This window comes from Thermobia domestica, chromosome 5 (assembly GCF_964235325.1).
Source record: "Thermobia domestica chromosome 5, izTheDome1.hap1.1, whole genome shotgun sequence".
Taxonomy (NCBI): domain Eukaryota; kingdom Metazoa; phylum Arthropoda; class Insecta; order Zygentoma; family Lepismatidae; genus Thermobia; species Thermobia domestica.
Window position 1 is genome coordinate 223,695,586 of NC_137458.1, and position 24,167 is coordinate 223,719,752.

The 24,167-nt window shown below is 36.5% G+C and overlaps 1 protein-coding gene across 1 annotated transcript in view; it reads right to left on the reverse strand.

The window, feature by feature from the left end:
- The window catches only part of LOC145686412 (trypsin-1-like), a 91,758-nt gene that overhangs the window by 21,376 nt on the left and 46,215 nt on the right, over nucleotides 1-24,167 (reverse strand). The window contains exons 2-3 of the mRNA XM_081759705.1: nucleotides 9,187-9,306; nucleotides 6,398-6,467 (exon numbers count right to left, since the gene is read on the reverse strand). Of these exons, the coding sequence (XP_081615831.1) occupies nucleotides 6,398-6,467; nucleotides 9,187-9,306 (190 nt within the window). The remainder of the gene's footprint in view (nucleotides 1-6,397; nucleotides 6,468-9,186; nucleotides 9,307-24,167) is intronic.

Sequence of the window (24,167 nt, forward strand, 5' to 3'; positions counted from 1 at the left end):
CATATAGTATTCCCATATAATGACGAGAAAGCTCTAGCATACAACGTCTGTCCCGAAAATAAATAGAAAAAAATCGGGGGGAAAATATTTCAGATCAAAGTCTAAATTACTAAAATTCTTCAAAATAGCTCCGTTGTGCAAAGACATACCTTTGCCAGCGCTTTGCCATTCGCTGTTTGCTTCCTGGAAGACGTCGGCGCGAATCTCGTTCAAGCACCTTGACACAGCCTCCTTGACATTTTCCAGCGTTTCGAAAATAATTGCCTTTCAGGTTTCCTTTTATAATTGGAAACAAAAAAATTTCCGCCGGTGCCAAATTGGAACTGTAGAGCGGGTAAGCCAGCGTTGCCATCTTGTACTTGGCCAGATGCTCGGTCACGAGAAAGGCAGTGTGGGACGACAACGCTTTATTCAGTGTTTTGAAGAGGGTCGTGGTGCAGTTTCCTGTTAACAACACCTTCAATCCCTGATGCGTTGCACTCTTATCCGCGGCCTTTCGAGAACTTCCATATAAAAATTACTGTTTACTGTCTGTCCCTGCGGAACAAACTCTTTGTGAATAATACCTTTTGAATCGAAAAAAGACGATAAGCATCACCTTCACCGAAGACTTGCATATCCTTGCTTTTTCCTGGCATGGGGAACTCTTCATGTGTCACTTTTCACTTTTCACTTTGACTTTTTGACTCAGGGTAGTACTCAATGAACCATGTCTAGTAACCAGTAACCACGATATCTAAAAAATTCAGATCACTTTCACAAAAGTCAAATAATTCAAGAGAGACTGTCACATGAGCAGCCATCTGATGTTCCGACAGCACCTGGGTGAACATTTCTACACACATCTTGGGAACCATCTGCGCTAAATTTTCTGTAAGAATGTTATGTTCTGTGGTTTACGGAATACTGTGCTCTTCTGCTAATTCAGACATCGATCGGAATTTTTCTTCTCTCTCATGTTTTGCAAATTTTCGTCGCACTATGCCTTTGACGGACATCCATTCTGCGTCGCCAACCTCTACTCTGCCTTCTCGGAACATCTTGTCCCAGCAAAAAATCATTCCTTAGGACACTGCTTCATCGTCGTAAGCATCTTTAACCATGCTCATGGTCTCCAAACACGATTTTTAGAAAATAACATAAGATTTGGTCTCATATTGTTGCTATATTCAACGGTATCGTGAAGTTATGATGTGAAGTTGAACATCGTTCAGTCTAAAACCAATTCGCACATTGTAACGACGCACAAGCAATTGATGAGGCTCACCTTGTTTCTTCAAGATCAACTACCACCTTTCCCGCCACAAAAGAGCCCCACTCCAACCGTCCGCGTAGGCAGGAACACATTATTCTACTTATTTTTGGGCAGACTCTGTATATTGGTTAGAATATCAAAATATCAACATCATAACGGCGGAACTTCAACTGATTAGAAAAAGAACAAGTACTTCTAATGAACCGTCGTTTTCACTTTAATTTTTAACTACGATACAAAATGCTGTCTTCGCTAAGGATTAAATATAAAATATGCTATAAATGAGTATACACTACAATTTGACACAAATTTTATATGATACAGCCAAAACATTATGACCATATATCTAATATCTGATACGTCCGCCTTTGGTTCGCAGGGCTGCAGTTCGGTTTGGCATGAAAGCAATGAAGCCTTGATAGGAGGTTGACTGTATGGTGCGCAACATCTGCAAACACAAGTCACTTAATTTTGTAACTTTCTTGGAGAGTGTCATGAACTCGAATCTGACATTCAATGACATCCCAACTGTGTTTAATTGGGATAAGATCGGGGAGTTTGGGGCTATTACAGCAGTTACATTTCACCTCTATGCTCCTTGAATCACTGAGTAAAGCACTGGCTTTGTGACGAGAAGTGTTTTCCGGCTGAAAGATGACATTCCCAGCTGGTCAATATGCCGCATGTAAATGGGTGTCCATGATCGAGTATAACCTGTTAATTTCTAGGAGTCGTCGTGGTGCCTCCCACACGCACTATCGGGCTCATGTGAAAGTTTCCCATACCATAATGGATCTACCACAGACCTGTTGTCATCCTATGTGTACGTCCAAAGCAGCTGTTCTTCTTTTTAAAAAAGTAAGAAATAAAAACGGCAGATTCTGACCGTTAACGGCAGATTGTTATGTTGTGCCATTGTTCGGTGGTCCAATGGATACGTGATTATCCAATCGTAATTAACGATTCCGTGTACTTAAGGTTTGGTCTCATATCTAACAATGTAGGCCCAACTCAAACATACTCATGCTTTGTTCATTGTTAAAATCATCTGTTAATTGTGCCAAATTTTGCGCTCTATCCTGTTGCACCAACCTCGAGTGTTAACAGTATCTGATATTTTTATGAGATATAGCCGCTCCATTTCGTGTGACTTGGTGATGGTTTCAAAATCCTTTTTCCAACTTTGGAAAGCATTAACTACAGCAGGTCACGAGCACCCGGCAAGTAGCACTGTTTCCGAGATGCTCGTTTCTATTCTTCTTGCTATTACAATCTAGCTCGTATCAATCTGTGATATATCGCCAGTCTTTCCCTTTCTATATACAAGCATTATACTGACTAGTCGAGTGAGATCCCTGTTACTGTTTGGTGAGCGGATCTGCTCTGTCCCATGCCTTTTACGTCAGCCCAATGACTTCTTCAAGAAGTAACATTCGGTCATAATGTTTTGGCTGGTGAGTGTATGTATTTCATATGGCACAATATGTAATATTTACACACGCTAAATTCATATATTATTTTGCACATGTAATTATTCTATATATTCGACTACGCATTCGTGAAAAACGCTATCTTCTTTGAAATTCGAAAAAAATATAGATTATCAACAGGTTTGGTTTGTCTTACAGCTTTCCCACTCTTAAATAAAAGTGAATTAAATTAACTGTGTAACAATCTAGTTCTTACTTCTTATATATCAATTAACAAATACAAATGAAAGGAAATGTTTAGTACAGCGCCGTAACTTAGACTTTTTTCTGGGGGGGGGGAAACATTCATATTTAGGCCCCTAGAAAAGTTGTTTTGAGTCCTCCCGAAAATTTTGAAAATAGGTTCCTCCTTTCCGTCTTTCTCTTACTCTTTGTGGACCCTGCCGCAAACCTTTGGGCCCGGTCCATACATGACAAATTAATTAAGGAGAAAATATTGACAAATCTCAAAGCCATACGAATAAATATTACTTCTATGGCCCCTAATAGTAGACACTTTTTACTGAAATGGGCCCGCGACTCATTTTTGTTTTATTTACTTTTTGTGTGCTGTTTTGTTTTTGTAATGTAGTGAACCTGTTTGATACTTCATTTATAATTTCATGTTTGTATCGTATGTGGAGTAAGAAAATTTTGTCTTAAAGTGGGCCTCCTCGAACGATGGGGAGCTTCTCCGGGGGCAATTGCCTCCACAAGAGCGCAGCCCTCGTTTAGTACATAAATAAAAACCAATACTTTTTTTTAAAGATGGCAGTTGAATGTAGTTAGGCCTATTAGTAGTGGCAGTTCCTAATAGTGGCTAAAACGAAGAGCAATCCGTTTCCGTTAAATTGGCTGCTGTTGCAGTATGTTGTGTATTTTGGCCCCATAATGAAAAGTCTCAATGCGCACGAAGCCCAAAAATTCCACGGTTTTGAGATATCCGCTGACGTTTATTATCGTCACTTAAAAGCATACAATCCTTTGAAAACTAAAATAATCATTAGGTAAACATTTTATCTATGAAGTATGAACAAGTCTCAGTACGGTATACTACTGGTACGATTTTTGGGGTCGCTGATTCCGAATCCGAGGCTGGTCAACCTCCAAGACGTCAAATTCAAGGTCATTTGAAGGTCAAATAGAGAGAGGACGTTGCAAGAATCTGAGCAAAAAGTACATAAATGTTTTCTGATTCCCTGGATCCGATTGTCATTTTCTTGACCCGACAAGATCATTTCGAGGCTATTTCGGGATCATCTCAATGTCAAACTTGAAAATCCGTCAGAAAAAATCATAAAGAAACATAAACTTTAGGATATCTGATTCCGAATCCAGGTTCGGTGTTAATCGCACCAGTAATATTGTCCATTTAGTTTTCCTGTCAGTCATTTGCAGCGTCGTCTTCTCCAATAAAAAAATTGTTCTCCATCTCGCATCTCATCATTCTTGAACTTCAACCTCCAGTATTTCACCTTCATTTCCATCGTTGTCCACATTATGATTAATACCATCTTGCATGTTTTCCAGTAGAACTCGACTAGGGTATTTGATTTGTTATTGATGTCAAACCCATCCTAAAAACCATAGGACACTGGCTACACGTCCACAACAACCTGATGTCTTCCCGGCGGGAGCTCATGTGGTTCGGATTCCATGTTAATCAGTATGTCCACGTCTCATATAGCTTCGCTGCTGAACGGGACGTTAAACTCAAAATCAACTCAACTCAACAACCTACTGTCCTAGCGCCGGACTTACAAGTGCAATAATACCCTAATATCGGACCATCTACTTCAACGGCCGGTAATTCGTCATCACTCATTGCAAAGCGTATCCAAAGCTGATATCGAGTAGCGTTTCTAAATCTTGAAAATATTCTAAAACGTAAATATCCTGGCTCAAACTCATTTCTATGTAATTGAAAAATATCAGTACTTTCATGGTCTAAATAAAGTTTCTTCAGTTACTCTAAAACCCTATCTATGAGTTTTTCAATCTTTTTCGATGGTTTTTCAAGTCTGACCTTGAAATGACCCTGCAATGACCTTGAAATGACCTTGTCGAATCAAGAAAATGGCAATTGGATCTAGGGACTCAGAAACCATTTAGGTACTTTTTGTTCAGATTTTTGCAACGTTCCCTTCGATTTGACCTTCGAATGACCTTGAACATGACGTAATGGAGGTTAACCGACCTCGGATTCGGAATCAGCGATCCCAAAAACTCTAGTATACCCTAGTGAGACTCCTTCATACTTCATAGACAAAATGTAGACCTAATTACCATTTTCAGTTTACGAGGGAACGTATGCCTTTAAGTGACGATAATAATTAGCGGATATCTCAAAAATGTGGGGTCTTAGGGGTTCGTGCCCATTGAAACTTTTCATCAGGGGATCAAAATACACAACATACTACAATAGCAGCCAATTTAATGGAAACCGGATTTCCATAAGCTCTGAGCGGGTTCCTTTAGATTTCACACGATATTGTATCTTAGAAAGTTTACCTCTCACAAAAATAGACTCTTGTTTTCCGCGTTTGCAGATCTGTTGCTAACTCTAGTGATTTTTTAGTAGTTCTCCAAAATTTTCACCTTACCTACAGATGTACTGATGGATTTTTAAAAAAATAACAAATTTCCCGATATTTACTCTAGCTTCTGATAATTACTAATTTAAATAGGCAGATGTGAAGATCCCCAGATTTTCATGTGACTCGCGCCTATTGCCAATTTATATGAAAAATGAAGCATTGATGTGATACATTGAGATTACAAACCACATATTGACTTCGAAACAATCTCGCGAGAGAGAAGAATACATCACCGTGTAAACGGATAAGTATTATTTCAGAAAATTTCATACTTATATTACTGTCTTTGCCTATCAGATCGTGTGCCAATTTTAGCATGTAGGGCAGAGTCACTTTCTTGCGTAACGTTGGCCTTTTAATTGCCAACTATAAGGATTTTCGTTTAAGTGATTTAGTAGTACGCCATTCGTCTCTTCTGAACCATCTGAATTACATCAACAATAATTCTTCTACTGCGTGGCAAATCTGACACATCCCATATCTTAGGCTTTTCATATCATCTCTTGGTACTTATCTCTTTAGGGCGTGGCTTTCTGTACGCACGCAAGATTTTAAGCCTGTGAACCACACAGTATATGGGGCCACCGTGGCTCAGTGGTAGAGCGTTCACCTCTGTCTGGTGCATCGGGTCCTTGGTTCGATCCCCGCTGACACTAAGAGAGCTTCGTGGTGGCCGAACACCGTGTGAGTTTTCTCGAGGTTCTCCCGTTTCCTCCCACTTTCTTCATTCCACCATTTTATTCATTTGTCATCATTCCCGTCTCCTTTACCTAGCCGGGATATTCATTGGAATTAAAACAAAAATTTAATTTCCACAGAGTACATATTGTTCCTTTTCATGTATGGACACCATCTTAAGAGGATCACCAGTGCATGCGTCACTGAGTAGTGTGATCAGAACAAATATTTCAACTTTCCTTCACTTATATAATTCAAATTGCTCTTGTCATTTATTAAAAATTTAATTTATTTGAAAAATATACCTATTTGTAACTTGTTTATGAGTTAGCATTATGTCCTATAAATCTTTATGATATCCATAATATGTGTCCAAATTCTACATTTATAACACTTACTGCACCAGCTTAAAGAAAATAGTCCCCGTGATGCAGGAGGAGGGCCTGGAGGCGGCAATCGATGATACGTCTGAAACAAAATATAGAAATGTGTACTTTAAAAAAAAAATAATTTTTCACTTTAATATTTATATTCATAATACAAACATGAGTATTAAATATGTAACCACGCTACCCAGCACATTTTTTTTTTATATTCAATTATTAATATATGTCGATATTTATTGTAAATCACTCAGCAGCAAACAATGTGAACATGTTGAAAATTATACCAGTTAACGCTTAAAGTATTATGACGAACTAATCGTTCATCTATAGATCTTTCGTTTAATGCAGAAAGTTAATCGCACCTAAAACGTAAGTATGGCATCTAAAACGTAATGAAACAACTTTGATCCATAAAATAATGAACCCATTTGTTTCTTCATTTAATATATCTTGTCTGGCTCATTTTCAAAGTATTGATTGTACTTAAAAAGAAAGTAATTAGAAGCGTAAAGCCTCTTGAGAAATTGGATAATTACTGTTTACAAATGGACAAATCACTGAAATGTTAATTCTTGTGAAGTTAATTGAATCAGTCGTTTGAGAGACCCGACCTGTCGATAAAATTCTACTCGTATTTTGAGCAAAATGAAAGAGACATTTTATGTTTGCTGTTTCGTATTTTTTGACGTTTAAATGATTTTAGCATTTGAATAGGTCTTTCGATCAGATTAAATGTTTTCTGTTTGTTTGTAATACATTTTTTTTTGTTGTTGTTGTTGTTTCAAAGAACGGACTAGTTTAATTTCTCCTGATCATAATAAAATTGAGTCCCTACAAACAGTGTTTTATATTATGTTAGTAGATATGTCACGACAAATTAAACTCTAAAATTAAAATAAACTAAAGTTTAAATAAGAGGCGGCATTTAAAAAGGGCAGAGGCAATTACCCCTCTGAGTTTCAGAAACATATGTCTTTTAATAAAATTGTGTACTAATATACTAATAAGAGTATGGAAGGCTGATGTCAGTGGATATTCTTCCCCCCACCTCACTCCCAAGTGGCAAAACCTGATATGACCCTATAGTTTGAATTTATTTATGACTCTATTAAATATGATGGAGCAAAACATGACTCAAAAAGGTGACAAATCCAGAATCGGGTATCGCATTACGTCATTATATTAATTCTTGCAGATGATATCTCAATCATGGATTTTTTTTTTTTTTTTTGACAAATCAGGTTTCACAAACAACTGATTCAATTAGTTTTTAATATATTCACAAGATTTAGAACTCGAAGCTGTAGCCATACAACTACTGAATGAATTTTAACGATGATACAAAATGGTAGCAGCTTATTTCATCTTAAATGGAACATTCGCAAACGTTCGCAAACATTCATCTTACACGCACGCCGATTACAATGAAATTTTGCAAGTAGATACTAGACATAAAATAAAGTGAACCGTGCTTTTTCATTTCTACGAAAAAAAATGGTTTGAAGGGGCCTAAGCCCTTTCCGAAATATGTTCAAAAATGCTCAAAATGTCCAAAAGAACAAAATTTACAGAAAATGGTGTATGCACATACTAGATAGAAAAGTGAGGAATGTGGGTTTTTGCTTTTCTATGAGAAAACGGTTGCCGGGTTGCAACGGCCCTCATTCAGATACCTCTAAATAATATTAGAAAGGTCAAAATCGACTAAAAAACATAAGCGATTCAGAGGAAACTATACATGCTGATACTAGACGTAAAAGTAAAAAAGTACGTATTTTTTCGTTTCTGCGGAAAAACGGTTTGAAAGAGCCTAAGCCTCTTCTGGAGTATTTTCAAAGTATTTCTGAAGTATTGGTTACTTTTACCTTAGATTACCGAGGAGAACTGTGCATAATTTACGCCATGCAAGTCTTAAGCTCCTGTTAGTAGAGTGGCTGAAAAATATTTTTTTATATAACGTTTAATACTATGATGTAGCCTTGCTGCCTCTGAAATAAAATTATCAACCTAGTAGGCTAACAGTGTAGAAATACCTAATTTATTTAACATTAAATTTTGAAGTTTGCCTGGGCTAACGTTGGTAATCAAATTGCATAATAGAGGCCATCACATTTATATTTAACATTAAATTAGATGGTATTCGATAACATGATAACCACAATCTTTTAATAATATTACTAAAATGCGATTTAAATATGAATGAACGGTGTGAGTAATCGATTCGAAAAAAAATGTCAATTTTAAATCTTCAGTTTCTCATTCATTGTTTATGCAATATAGATTAAAGATGGCGAACGATTAATGCACGTAAATGGTAATGGAAGAAATACTGGAATTAAAACGTGGAAGGAAATATGAGAACCACAGGATGGTAGAAGAACTGATTCCTATTTTGTCTGGACACCGTTTCCATCTTCCACTCAATCGTTGTTTTGTGTCAGAATTTTCAACTAATACCATACAAAAGATTCACGTGGGAAAATTCTCCTTTAAAATTTTCAAGCTTACAATGAATAAAATGACTTAAGAATAATTTTGAAGACAATCTTAAAATAATTTTTAAATACATTTCCTTCACTTTTCTTTCATCTAATTAGAAGCTATTAACAATACAACCAATTAGTAAGTAAATCTAATAGTGTATTATTATTAAGAATCGATTTTGTCACTACAATTTCAAGTTTTATCCATTTCAAATTTTATTACAATTTAAAATTGTGATATCGAACCCTACTCTTATCTGATCATTTCTCTGATTTAATACAAAATAGGTTTTGTGTATATTATACCAATTTACTAACCTGTCTGTCGCCATAGTATATATTATCTTGTCCTCCTCGGAACATTTCCCTTTCTCCGTAAAAAGGTCTCCTGTTGGACAAATAACTTCCTCCGTCTGTCCACACCAATTGTTCCTGGCGCTGTAAATAATAAAATGGATTCTTACATAAAGGAACGCATGAAAAAATATGTAACAAATAAATATTTTAGTGATTCCAAAACATAAAATGTTTAAAACATGTTAAATTGGAACTCCAAGGAAACTCTACGATAATGTAATACAACAATAGAAGAATACACAGCCTTGTACAAGTATGATTATTGTTTGTTCCATAAGTAGTCATTACTATACTACTGGACTTTACAATCTAAACCATACTACTGGCCATTAATAACAAAACAATTGCCTAAAACACCAAATTTGGAAGGCATATATGATAAAATACAAGAATGGAACGATTTCGTAGTTTGTGGCGTGCTTCTAATGCCTGTCACAACATACAAAACTTAGTTATCAAGAAGGATAATAACTGCTTCGCCACCCAGAGTTATTCGAGAAGGTAGCTAATCATGCGAATATATATAAATGTCTGTATATTATATGTTATCCACTTAGGTACTGGCTACCGGAGCCCGACTGACAATGAGGTATTTACCTACTATATTCCTCATCAGTTTGATGCATGTTAGGTCCGGAAACCTAGCAGGTCTTGGTAGAAAGCATATACAGAGAACAGCAGGCTGAATTCCTTTGGCGACATGGGAACACATGTTATCCTACTGCAAAATGATGTTCCTGCAGTATCCAGATTAAATAAGAGGACAAGTTTGGCTAGTCATGAATGTACGACGCAGTGGACAAACTTTCTGAGTGAAGAGCAATGGCAGCGTGAGGTGTAGCTTATGCATCCTTGTACCACAATGAAAGTTTCAGTCTGTATGGTGAGTACATACTTGTGCTGGATTTATCTACTCGGTTCCATATTTAGGGACACGTATATATCCAAGAAAGCAAGGACTCTCATAGCTGAATACCACTGTCCTCCATTGTAGTGATGAACAAGTGACAACAAAGGTAATGGTGAGAGAGTGGACTTACATATCTGCACCCTAACAGCACAATTACATAGGAGGCATATGCCTATCATGTTCCCTCAGGTACATGGGAATGTGTCTAGTATGCTCCTTATGTACCTCTGAGAGAGAAATAACATGGATGGCAAGTGATAGTCACAGTCTATGTCCGCCCCTAGGCACATGCCTGACATATACCTAAGGGAACATGATAGGTATGTTTTAGGTATTTTCTCCATGCCGTAAGCGTCAATGAACCAAAAAATTACTCCCTCAAAATATGTTAAATCGCCTATATGCGTAATGTGTTTACATTAAGGTGAGTCTAAAAAACACTTTAAACAAGTAAAAGAAAAAGTGTACTCGAGGGTGGGCGCGAACTAACAACCTTTGGACCACGTACTCCTCCGAGTTGGACACGGAGGCGATGATGAAGGAAACGTCGCTTGTAGAGGAATAAATTTTTGAGGTCTTTTGAATTTGGCTAATCAAAGTGCTCCTTTAACCGCGTATATTCGATGATAACCGTTTGGGATCAGATAAAATCTGCTCGCCCTGTAATTTCATAAGAAAATGACGAGTGTCTATTTACTTTATTTTATTGTTCTTCCATATTCACTTTAAAATGATCGGAGACAGTTGCCATCAAATAAAGTTGATGTGTTTGTTGCTTCTAGTACACAATCGCTTGGAAAAAGAAGCAACAAAATGCATCAAATGTGTGAAGATGAATTTAGAACACCTAAATGACGAATGCCTAGCATCTTATACTGTTAGGGTATCTGAAATAGTATGTACCTAAAGGAGTTGAGTTCAGCTGATTTTGGGTTTAACGTTCCGTTCAGCAGCGAGGCTATATGAGACGTGGACCTACTAATTAACGTGCAATCAAAACCACATGAGCTCCCGCCGGGTATCGAATGTACCTAAAGGACGTACCTAGAACATGACAGATATTGTCCCAAGTGATGACATAAAAACAAATGACTGTTAGAGTGCAAAACTGAGCCAGGTATATAAATGCTATATTTGTGGTACATAGTTGCAAATAGCAATTAGGTGTAACAAGTACCTAAAACTGTAGGTAGCTGAAGCACATACTTAGCACATGAGTATCATATGTGCCAAGTGTCGGGTACCTAAAAAGTAGCTGGGACACTTAACTGGCACATGCCTAGCACATCTTGTGCTGTTAGGGCACGAGAAGTCATGATGTGTCTGTACGAACTGTAATAGCTATACCAACAAGATGGGTGTCATCTCGTTCTGTGGTGTGTGTATAGAATGGAAGAAAATGAAAAATGAAATGTTTAAGTTTTACGTCCCACGCTTATTCCGGTTAGGCTAAAGGAGACGGTGATGATGAGAGATGAGTGAAATGGTGGAATGAAGAAAGTGGGAGAAAACGGGAGAATCCCGAGGAAACCCACGAGCACGGTGTTTGTCCACCACAAAGTCCACACGGCGCGAGCTGGGATCGAACCAGGAACCCCAAGCACCGGAGGTGAACGCTCTACCACTGAGCCACCGCGCTTCCCTAGAATGGAAGAGACATTGAGATAACTGACATCGACTTTCATTCTCCTTGCAGCAACTGATTCCATAATCGCATTACTATGGTCACATCTTGTCGAATATGGGTACTAATATGGCACGTTATACGAATGACAAGCCAATTGGATTCATTCTTCCTGGTGTTGAATTTTAATGGCCAATAGTATAGGGCCGGATTGAGGGGGAGTGCACCGATGCACATGAAGCCCCTCTTCGTTGTAAATATACACTATCTAAAGTGAGGAACTAGCAGTAAAAATAACAATACTTCCCGAAAATTTCTGCTATCATTTTCTGTTTGGGGCTTGAAAAGGCAGTTTTGCAAAAGCAATTGTTTAAGTCAATTTTCTGAAGGTTGAAGGAAAAGGATTCACCGAGACCAGCCACAGCAATTCCAGGCCATTTCTCCATTCACATCACAGATCCCAAATAGCATTTAAATATGCAAATTTAATCCAAATGTATATACAGGGGTAAAAGTGAGGGGAACGCGGGGACTGCCGTCTCCCACTTCCAAAAACTATGTACGGCGTCCCCCCAGTTCCTAAAAATTACAATGGAGAAAGATAAGCAGGAGGACGGTGTGACGTCAGGGCGCCGATCTTGAGGGGCCGGGGTCCCCGGGTCCCCCAAAGCTCATGTGCGCCCACCTATTGTATTTGTAAATATACAATATTTGGCATAATTTAAATACAATTTGCCTTAAAATCCTCATATATATACCTTCTGCATCCGAATGCCCCCCCCCCAAATTTACAGAGAAATCGGTGCCCTTGACCACTATCTACCGTCCCTCTATCTTTTCAGATCCACTTTTACCGTTATATATTCAATATGTGATCAATAGTATCCAGATACCCCCAAACATACATTTTTCATATTAGGTACATTAGTTGCCACCTACTGCCAGGTACTCATTATCATCAATCTCAGTAAGCATTAGACATCGTGAGAAAACAGAATGGGGCGCTCCGCGGAACTCACGGACTTCGAACGTGGCCTGGTGATTGGGTGCCACTTGTGTCAGAAGTCTGTACGCGAGATTTCCACACTCCTAAACATCCCTAGATTCACTGTGTCTGATGTGATAGTGAAGTGAAAACGTGAAGGGACACGTACAGCAGAAACGCGTACAGGCCGACCTCTTCTGTTGACTGACTGAGACCGCCGACAGTTGAAGAGGGTCGTAAAGTGTAATAGGCAGACATCTATCCAGACCATCACACAGGAATTCCAAAAAAAAATCAGGATCCACTCCAAGTACTATGACAGGCGTAAGGTAAGAAAACTTGGATTTCATGGTGGAGCGACTGCTCATAAGCCACACATCACGCAGGTAAATGCCAAAAGATGCCTCGTTTGGTGTAAAAAGCGTAAACATTGGACGATTGAACGGAGGAAAACGTGGTGTGGAGTGACGAATCACGGTACACAATGTGGCGATTCGATGGCAGGACGTGGGTACGGCGAATGCCCTGTGAACGACATTTGTCAGCGTGTATAGTGCCAACAATAAAATTCGGAGGTGGTGGTGTTATGGTGTGGTCGTGCTTTTCTTGGAGGGGGCTTGCACCCCTTCTTGTTTTGGGTGGCATTTTCACAGCGCAGCCCTACATTGATGTTTTAAGCACCTTCTTGCTTCCCACTGTTGAAGAGCAATTCGGGGATGGCAATTGCATCTTTCAACATGATCGAGCATCTGTTCATACTGCACGGCCTATGGCGGAGTGGTTACACGACCATAACATCCCTGTAATGGACTGGCCTGCACAGAGTCCTGACATGATTCCTATAAAACATCTTTGGGATGTTTTGGAACGCCGGCTTCGTGCCAGGTCTTAACGACCTACATCGATACCTCTCCTCCGTTCAGCACTCCGTGAAGAATGGGCTGCCATTCCCCAAGAAACCTTCCAGCACCTGCTTGAAAGTATGCCTGCGAGAGTGGAAGCTGTCATCAAGGCTAAGGGTGGGCCAACACCGTATTAAATTCCAGCAGGGACGATGGAGGGCGCCACGAATTTGTAAGTCCTTAATACTTTTGATCACATAGTGTGTATCACTTATCTTCGTATTGCGTAAGCATCGTTTGGTTTGATTATCATATGAAAATTAGGCAACTCGCTTGCAAGACGGAAAAAAAATGTAGTTCATTGATTTCTTACGGATTACATTTCAGTCATGGTTTCATAAAGACGTTTTTAACTTCCTGTAGTTTATACATACATACATAGATATTATTGCCTTAGTTCTATGAAAGATGTACCAAGTTTTGTTGTTATGTGGTCATAGGTAATTGTTTAACTGAAAAACAGTCTACAGGTATATAATTTTTTGAAGTTAAATTGTTAGTAATTTTAAACCGCATTTGTTCCCATATTTACAATATTTGTTTAGTGTTTATTGTGCCTTTTCATGACTAAAACAACGTGAAAATTAACACTTAAGTTTAACTTTAAATTAAAATTACACTAATTTCCAACTCCTTTTACGAATCGAATACGAGACTTCGTTACTAAAGGTGAAAACAGCTTTACCACTTTACCACTATCAACTTCTTTAAAGTAGGTTACGTAAGTCATTCTGAAAAATAAACACATTGCTGAACCTGACTGTACTTATTTAATATATAAAAACACATTTACACGTGACGTTTCGATCTTCTAGCCAAGATCCTCATCAGACGTACATGTTGAGTGTACGTCTGATGAGGATCTTGGCTGGAAGATCGAAACGTCACGTGTAAATGTATTTTTATATTAAATAAGTGCAGTCTTGTTCAGCAGTGTGTTTATTTTTCTGATTTTATTCGCAAGACGTATGACTATGATTGTGTGTAAGTAATTCTGATATTAGGGATGGGACTTGGGTATTTACCCACTGGGTAGGTAAATAAAAATTGGGTAAATACCCGGTAAATACCGAAATTTTATTTACCTACCCAAAAAATGGGTATTTATTACAAACTGCAAGATTACATAATAAGAAGACATAGTGGGTTTTAAAATAGCAGAATAAAATCTTCCAGATAGAAATATGTTTAAAGAAGGATGCAAACCTGAAACAGTGGAAACTCATAATTTATATCTGGTAACATTGCTTCGAACAATTCCTTTTCTAATTAAGTTCAGTGCTAATTCTAATTAAGTCCAAGGTAATTTTTACAATACAGAAACGAATAATAAGAATGATTGGGGCCGCTAAACTAAAAGATCACTGCAAACCAATATTTAAAAAATTTCGTATACTCCCAGTACCTTGTTTGTACATTTTAAATCTTCTATTTGTAAAGACACATCTAGAGGGTGTCCTTACTCGGGTAGAAGAAAAACATGATCATGATACAAGAAACAAACAAAACTTTTCCATTGTAGAACACAGAACCGTATTATATGAAAAAGGGTGTAAATACGCGGGTATCATGCTATACAATAAACTTCCCAAAGATATAAAGACTCAGGAATCTGTTGCTAAATTAAAAAAAAAAAAAGAACTACAGACATAACTATTAAAACACTGCTTTTACTCGATAGAGGAATGCATGAATTGCTAACAGAAACAACAACAACAAAAAACTACATTATCTACAGTAACCAGTGTCGTTGCTTGTTTTTAGCATTTGATATATGTTCAACGATTTCTACATACACTGCAAGTAATAATTACTCTTATTTTATTTTTAATAATATCATGCAAAATGTAATGGATAAGATGTAAGATGTAATGTTTAATTATTAACCTGGTGTGTGTAATTTTCATTATTATTGTTCTTTTTACTTTTGTGTTTATATATAAATGACGTGTCCACTTCATATGCATTGCAATACAGTGCTAAACGTATGAAAAAAGGACGAAATAAATACAATACAATACAATACTGGTATAGTTGAGAGTAGACGTGCCTCTTATCTTAGTTGAATTTCCTAAGTTTTCTTTTATTCAGGGAGAGAAAAAAACTGAAAATGGGTAGAAAAAAAGTAATGTTTCGAGCACATATTATGTACGAAGTGATAAATCAGTAAACTGCAAGTACTGTGGTAAAAACTATAAACACGCAAATGTAAATGAAATGTCAGATCATGTGAATAAATGTTTTAGGAGTCCTGAAAGTCTAAAAGAAAACCATTTTAAAAGGTTTACAAGGGAAAAGTTTGATTGTTGACAAAATACTGGGACAGAACAAGTGAGTGAAAGTGAACAGCCTACGTCAAGTAGTAACAATAAAAGCATTGATGACTCTTAATGACGAGGGTGGCTGATAAAACTTTGATGTGGTTCCATATATGAAGATTCCTCCATCAATGTACAATGTTCATCTAGTAGCATTATCACTTTTCTGGATACAATGACAACTGATGACAACGCAGGTAGCCTATATATGCATACCGTAACACATGTAACTTAATGAGTTAATGAGCTCACACACACATCACATATCAAGTTACGTTTTGGGTTGAGCGATAAGGGAGTAGTATGCTGGCTAGCAGTGTCTATAAGTTGTCTCAAAGTTCAGATAAAAATTGCAAATGGCAAAGGATAGTTAACTACTTATGTAATAACTTCAACAATTAATTTCTTATATATGACCCTGCATTTACCCTAGCTCAGCGCAAGTGTTTTCTATTAATGTACAAGTAATTTTATTTCATGTAATTCAAGGACTTGACATATGATCTTGTAAAAGAGTCAAAAAAGGGGTTGGTAAAACAATTTACATATGACTGAAAAGGGGTTGGTAAAACAATTTACATGTATTTTCAAATAGCTTATATTTTGCAAAATAATGACCACATGGTCAAATAAATTTAAAATTTTAGAGACAAATTGATGCCAAGTTTAATGAAATGCAAACACAACAAGATTCGAAGTATCTAAATCTTCAATGTGACGGTTGGAGTAATGTTCGTAATGAGGGAGTAATGAACTTTAATATTACAAACCCTCATCCAATATTTGTTCATTTTATCTCACAGAAGGTAACCGTCAAACTGCTGAGTGCATTAGAGATAAGTATTTGATGTGATTGAAAAATATGGCCCCAGCAAGTTCTTTGTTCTCATTAGTGATAATGCAGCAAATATGTATGAGGGATTTTCTCTTGTCCAAGAAAAGTATCTCCATTTGCAACCATTGTCATGTAGAACACGCGTTGAACATTGTCTGCAGTGATATTTTGAAGTTTTCTTCAATTTCCTCATTTATGGCAAATGTGGTAGACGTTATTAAAATGGATAAAAATACTCAGTATTGAATGCCTTTTCATGCAATTAACAATGAAAAGAACATTCACACTTCTCTTACTCTTCCATGTAAAACCCACTGGGGATGCTATTTACAATCTCTTAAAAGTCTGAAAGGTACAAAATCACTTTACACAATCTAGCTCTTCGTGAAACCACTGCAAGATATACAGCATTTATCAAAGACCACAAAGCAAGGTTGCTTGAAGATGAGGTTTTCCAGTTGACAGTTGAAAATCTAATATATGTTCTTAAGCCAAAAGTCTCCTGGATAAATATATTAAAATCTGATGAATGTAACATACACCGACTTTTTCCTGCTGTCAAAGAAATCGAAGAGCAACTAAGGAAGGCTGTACCCGAATTCCCATTGTCCGAAGGAGAAGATTCTTAATAATTTCGAAAGCAGAAAAGTTATAGCACTTCAGCCGATTCACTATACCAGAGCCATCCATCATCACAGGGGTTTAACTTGACTGCAGAACAACATGTCGATGGATTGGAGTTCATACAGAAAATTACAGATAACATGAAAGTATATCTTGTAAATGTTATGAAGGATTTCGCACATTAGAAGGCAAAGATAAGTTTGTGGGGCAAGAAATTCATTTGGACAAGTTCTGGTGAAATGAACTCAGTAATTTGGTGGCAAGGTTTGTGTGGAAGTTCCCATTATCTGAAGTCGCACAGTGGATATCAACAGCATCGGGATTATTAGCCGCTACAGAAAGTTCCTTCAGTAATTTCTCAAAAATTCACACTAATACAAGGAATAGACTAACTGCCTTCAGAGCCGGAAAAATTAGGTATAAAGCTTATAATTTGAAGTTGCATCACCGGGAACAGAAGACAAAAGTATTAACGCAGCGTAAAGAGACTGAGAAGACTGTTGAGTTAGAGCAACAGGAAGACTTAGAAAATAAGTTAGCGGAAGATAAAAGTTCATCACACTTGGAATGCACCATGTTACCAAGAAAAAGGAGAACCCATGAAGAAGACAGTGAAAGTGACACTTCTTAGATTTGTGAGATAAATGGAGACATTACCAGCGATTATTCCATATATTCATTTCATGTATCCGATGAATATGATGAGTAATCTTGGTAGAAATGCCATCTCATAACGAGATAACGTTTTGCCCTTATGTGTATAGAATATTTCGAGAACGTTACTAAGTCCTGAATGTTCTGTAATTCAGGACTTTTATTAGCTTGATACTGCCAATTGAGGTGTTTGAAACCAGAGAAAACTAACTGAATTTTGCTCAATTCTAAATTAAAGCATGGAATCATTTGAATTACGCTTATGTATCTGATGCCACCCAATCCTAAACTAATTAAAGAAACTGACGTAACCGTCATGTGAAGCCCATTACCCAATGGCATTTTATCTATTTTGTTCCCAAGAATGCTAGTTTCCCGCAAAACATGAAAATGCAGTTATTTCATTCTGGCTTCAGACAGCTCATTTTTTATTATATTGTGATGCCTAGCGAGCAAGTATAACAGTCTTCGTATATACTCCTACTCTTGCTGTTTTCCATTTGTAGTTATTAAAGCATGTATGATATAACAGAAAATATATTTCAAGTCATGCCAGTTGTAATGACTTGTCACCCATAACCACTTACAGAATGTAAATTAAAAGAAAAGCACTTATTCGCATTCCACGTACATTTTTAGTTTCTTTATTTGTAGAATCATAAATGTAGCCTTTATCAGAGTGATCAGTTCTTAAAACTGTGCTCTCTGGAGAAATATCAAAACAGGAATGACCACATAACTCATTTCTATTAATGAAAATAATAAATTTAATGCCTTTTGACAATTGTTCTAGCTTCTACTGGATCTAATGTTATACCTTTTCATTATTTTTATGTACTGCTTAAGAAGACATGTATCACATATATGATTGGAAAGAAAAAAACCCTTATATTTACCCAATTTGGGTAAATACCTGGGTATTTACCCAAGGTAAATACCCAAAAAATATTTACCGGTAAAAATCCCATCACTATCTGATATGAGTGATAATTGCAATTCGATATATAATGAAGTGCCTCAATAGACGATCCAATATAAAGCCTGTATTGGAGCCAAATAATGTCAATATAAAGCCTCTCCAAATGTGCAACATACAGAAGTGGTTTATTGAATTACGAGCTCCCGGCAGAACACATTTGACTCACGAACGTTCAGAACAATAGAGTGAGACTGATTCGTATATTTGCTTATAAGGAATACTGCACTGGCTATTTTTGCTGCTGTAAATCATAAGAGATTCGTTTCATTCTTTCTATTTTTAAAAAAAGAAATATAGAATAAAAAAGTGCAAATTTAGTGCAATAGAGTGCGTTTCTGTTAGTCAAGTCTAGCACAGTCCTGACGTTAGTCCTTCTCCATTGAAATTATAAGCCTTGATGCGGTAACAAAATGCAATTTTTCCGTTGTTTGATAGCAGCGAAGGACCCTCACTTGACCGACGTTGCACTGTAGCTCTCCGTCCCCTGCTCAGTCTTCTGTAGCTATTTTATCGAACTGATTCACTTTCATTGGAAGCGGAGTCTAAGCATGGTATGAAAATACCTTCTAGTCCGTAAAACATATTTTAAAGAAGAAGCAAAGGTCGCTGCATCTTAGTCACTAAGGTGCAGTAATTCTAACTCGGATTGGATACTCTAAAGCTATATTTTTCTTTAGCGTGCTGTGCTAATTTCCGTATTGTACGAACTGTATCATCCCACTGAGTATTCGGTATATTTTAGTGAAATATCTAAAATGCTCAGACCTCAGAGAATATTTGGGGATATGTAAGAATCTTACCCAGACTTAGTGGAGCAATACGGCATCTAGTAGCTGTATTTTCAAGACGTAGTTTTCTTAGATCAGAAAAGTTAGCGTGTTCTGAGGTTTCTCCTTTTAGATTTTTTTCCTACTATGCGTTGATATTATTGCTATTTTCGATTTTCTTTTTAATTATTTTGGAAGACAAAGTATGATTATCGTATAAAAGTCGATCACGAGATCTCGACGGATTTACACATTACATGGCTCCAACAAATAGAAAAAGAGATTATACGATGTCTGTCCATCCGCTCGTGTGATGTACACTAAAGCGTTTTTCACAGTCCTTTGCACCCTTTAAAAACAAACCGCGTAACTTGATGTTGTATCACTGCGCGCACGACTATTTTCTGATTGGTGAAGAGGAAATTGTTTCGTCTGTTTCCCGCAATATATCTGCTGCAGCACGTGCATGTATTTCTGCTACTGCGATGTGCATTACTCGTCTCACTCTCACACCATTGCCGTGAGGGCAAAATACCCAATACTATATAATCCCCCATCCTTTAAGAGAAACTGAGCATTGTTATTTTCCGCCAAACTGTAATTATAGATGAAATTACAATGAGTTATGTCAAATTATCAACTGAACGATAAAGAGATGGCATGGCGCTGGTATGTAACAGCAAGCATATTTATCATTATGGGAGATTATTTCTTTTTCATCTATTACCTAAATCATTAAGCATATCCATAAAAAACAAATGGTACTTCCCACCCCCCCTTTAGTTCAATTTATTGACGTGCTTTCTTAGCATGCGAACGTACAAATACTAACTTCAGTACTACAAAGTAATTAATAAATATTCTATGAGAACATGAAAATTAGCTATTATAGGTCTTAATTTTCTTCAAGTGAATTGAACAACGATGATATCGTTTGATAAAGTATTTGCTTTTCTTCTGCACGTACGGGTTTGCCTTGTTTATGTTTAACAGAATAACTCGGAACAGCAGGTAACCTGCTGGCTTCCTTGGGTGACATCTTTAAATTGTGGCGCGCACTTCGTATGTTTTGTCATTTGTTGTAACAGTTTTCTCTTACAAATTCGATTTTGGTTCAAGATTTCGATCCCATATAGATACATACTTTGAGCCGGATCCTAAATGTTCTTACTGTGCCTTAACAATACATTAATTACCGTAATACATTGCATTTGTTGTGTACTATTTGCTCATGGAAGAATAAACTGTTATTAGTCTCATTTTCAATGTTCCTAACTCGTAGTTATTTGTCAGTTTTTCACAAAGAATGGTTGTCAAATAGTTGTGTCATTTCATGAAAATGGGCTAAGAAAATGAAAGAATTCAAGTGTACTCGCTGTTCTTATTGAAGATAATAAGTTCCTTATAGTATTTCAGATCTTTGTTTGACCTTTCATTAGAGATGAGGAAATAGTCAATTAAAAAAGAAAAAAAAAAAAAAAGAAAGAGACAGTGAGGGGGATAGAGAGAAGTTAAAGAGGATAAAACCTGTTTTAGTGATTCATTACGAAGTAATATAAGGCTAATTTTTTTTAGTTATAATTTGTATATCGCCTTTTTAAAATACGATCAGAATAAATGACCATTTAAAAGATGCAAAAACCGAATATTCGGTGCCAGAAATGAAATAATGTGCAAAGGAATCTTCAAGATTTAAGAATTTTATAATATTGGATAGGAATGTACTTTTGAAACTTATTTTTTTCTGGCTGCAGTGAAATTAAGAGAAGGTCCTATATGCATGTTAAATAAAGTGTCTTTATTCCTATGTAGAATCTAAAAGGTTTCTTGGAATTTGTTGAATAAGATGTCGATAGTCTTCATACTCTCATGACTGATATTAGTTTATGGCGTAACTTTTCTGTTAGATATCAAATGAAAGGATAAGTCACGAGGATTCAAAGTATATTTTATAGGTATTTTATTACATATAACAAAGGAAATAAAATAATAAATTCTCTATTCAATAAATAAGTAAACTCAGTAGTTTTCAAGTTCTTGCAGAATTAACAATTGCTTGTTCCAAACACTCGCTCGCCTGTAATGGAAACGTACAAGGAGCTCAATTTTGAAATGAAATCCTTTGAAATCTTTCAGTTTTACGTCCCACGATTATGCCGGTGAGGTTAAAGGAGGCGGTGATGATGAGTAATGAATGAAATGGTGGAATGAAGAAAGTGGGAGGAAACTGAAGAACCCAGAGGAAACCCACGCACACGCTGTTTGCCCACCACAAGGTTCATTTGGCGCGAGCTGGGATCGAACCAGGAACCCGTGCCAGAAGAGAACGCTCTACCACTGAGCCATCGCGGCCCCCAAGAGCTCAATTCTGAATAGAAAAGGTGAGTACAATTGCACATGTTTCTGGATCTGATAATTAACTCCTTTATGACTATATGATCCGCGTACTCGTCATCGGGCGGGAGACCTGCGTTCGATTTCCGGAGGAAATTTATGTAGTTCGGATCGCTCGTTCGGCTGTAGGTCAAAATCTCATAGAACTTTGTTGTTGAATGGGACGATAAACTTTAATCCATCCATCCAACCATAGATCTGCCAGTAGGGTCACTAAGTCATCATGTAATAGTGGCTCTGAATCCTAACATTTTAGGTAGATTCTCAGCTAGAAGAAACGTTAGGAGTGGGGATAATAAGTTTTAGTTGTAATTTACACTGGTAGAAGAAATTCAACGTTCTGCCCTTTTTCCTCCTGGTGCGTGACTACGTTTACATAGTAGTTCAAAGATTCAGTGTAGCAGTCCGTACGCCACTGTAAACGAGAGAAAATGGTTCCTGATTCTCCTATCACAAGCCCATGCCATTTTATTTTTAATCTCATTGCTTTTCCCCCTTCAGTTTGTTTATTCATTTCTTAACACAAAATTACATATAACATTTTTTGTTTAATTAGTTGGCAACATTTCTACACTGCAGTCTGCATTGTTTACAAGGGGTGCAAAGCTTCGTGAAAATCACAATAGGCACCTAATTTAAAGGCCACTCCGCTCAACATATCTAGAACAAAATTTTAAGCTTAAAGTTTCTATACAGTTCTTCATTATTATTATTATTATTATTATTATTATTATTATTATTATTATTATTATTATTATTATTATTATTATTATTATTATTATTATTATTATTATTATTATTATTTTGTAAATAACAATATCCTAAAAACTTAATGTGTAAATAAATAAGTAAATAAAAGATTCAATTTAAGAAGTGAGCGTAATAAAATTTAGTGCAGTGGTCTGTGCTTTCTATTTATCTTGTTATTTATTCTTTTAGTGTTTTCAAAACATCTGATTTAACATTTACAACCTCTTATTCTTTAAATCTCTTATTTTGCAGAGCTTGTATTTAAAAATACTCTTTTTCAAAGTTTAATGTTCAATTCTTAACATGCAGAATATGTTATCCATTAGTCTTATCGTCACGAGTACAGTATCGATTAAACATAAGCAATCAATCAATAAACCCTTGTTTGGTTATTTATTTTCTTAACGAATTTCAAAATTATTTTTGTACGTATATGAAGATTAGGTAATAAGTAAAAGCTCTATGTATTTTGTGTATTAAAATAGGATAACTGGAAAACAAGAAATTGCAACTGGTAGTGCGAAACGAAAATAAGAGAATCCCTCATTTAAAAGGAAAGAAATACTGCAGTTTCGTCCTATGCAATCTGAAATTGTAATCTTATAGATAACATCTGTTCATTACTAGCTCAGTGTTTGACCTCTGGAATGGAATTTTTCCTGTCGATCTCAGTTTCTCTTAAATATTTCTCGTACACTTCCGCTTCCTTGTACGCATAACTTCACCATTATATCATTAGCAAGTGTATATTTCATAATGATGAGGGGTGGGAATGAGGAATTGAAAGTCAGAAACTCTGCTTAAAATTCTCAAGTTTACACTGAATAAAATGCCATTTTAGGATTTTTTAATGCACTCTGATGACTGTTTTTTATCTTCTTCTTCATCAGATCCTCACTTTTGGGGCAGGGGGTTCGTTCAATATTGTTATATCCTACACGTGCCTCATATCCTACACAATATATTATTTCAACGAAGTATAAAGTTATTCAACAAAATATGTAATATACAAAGGATATTTTTTATTATTACCGTAAAACGAGGTTACTTTGTACATCAGGGGTTACTTTGCACAAAATATGAAAAGTTTCACAGTCCTCTGTCGGCAAAACTATGAACAGTAAAGAGGAAGTTTCAACTGCCACCGTAAGATAGAACATCTAACTGTTTTTTGGCTATAATTTTGGGTGTTAACATCAG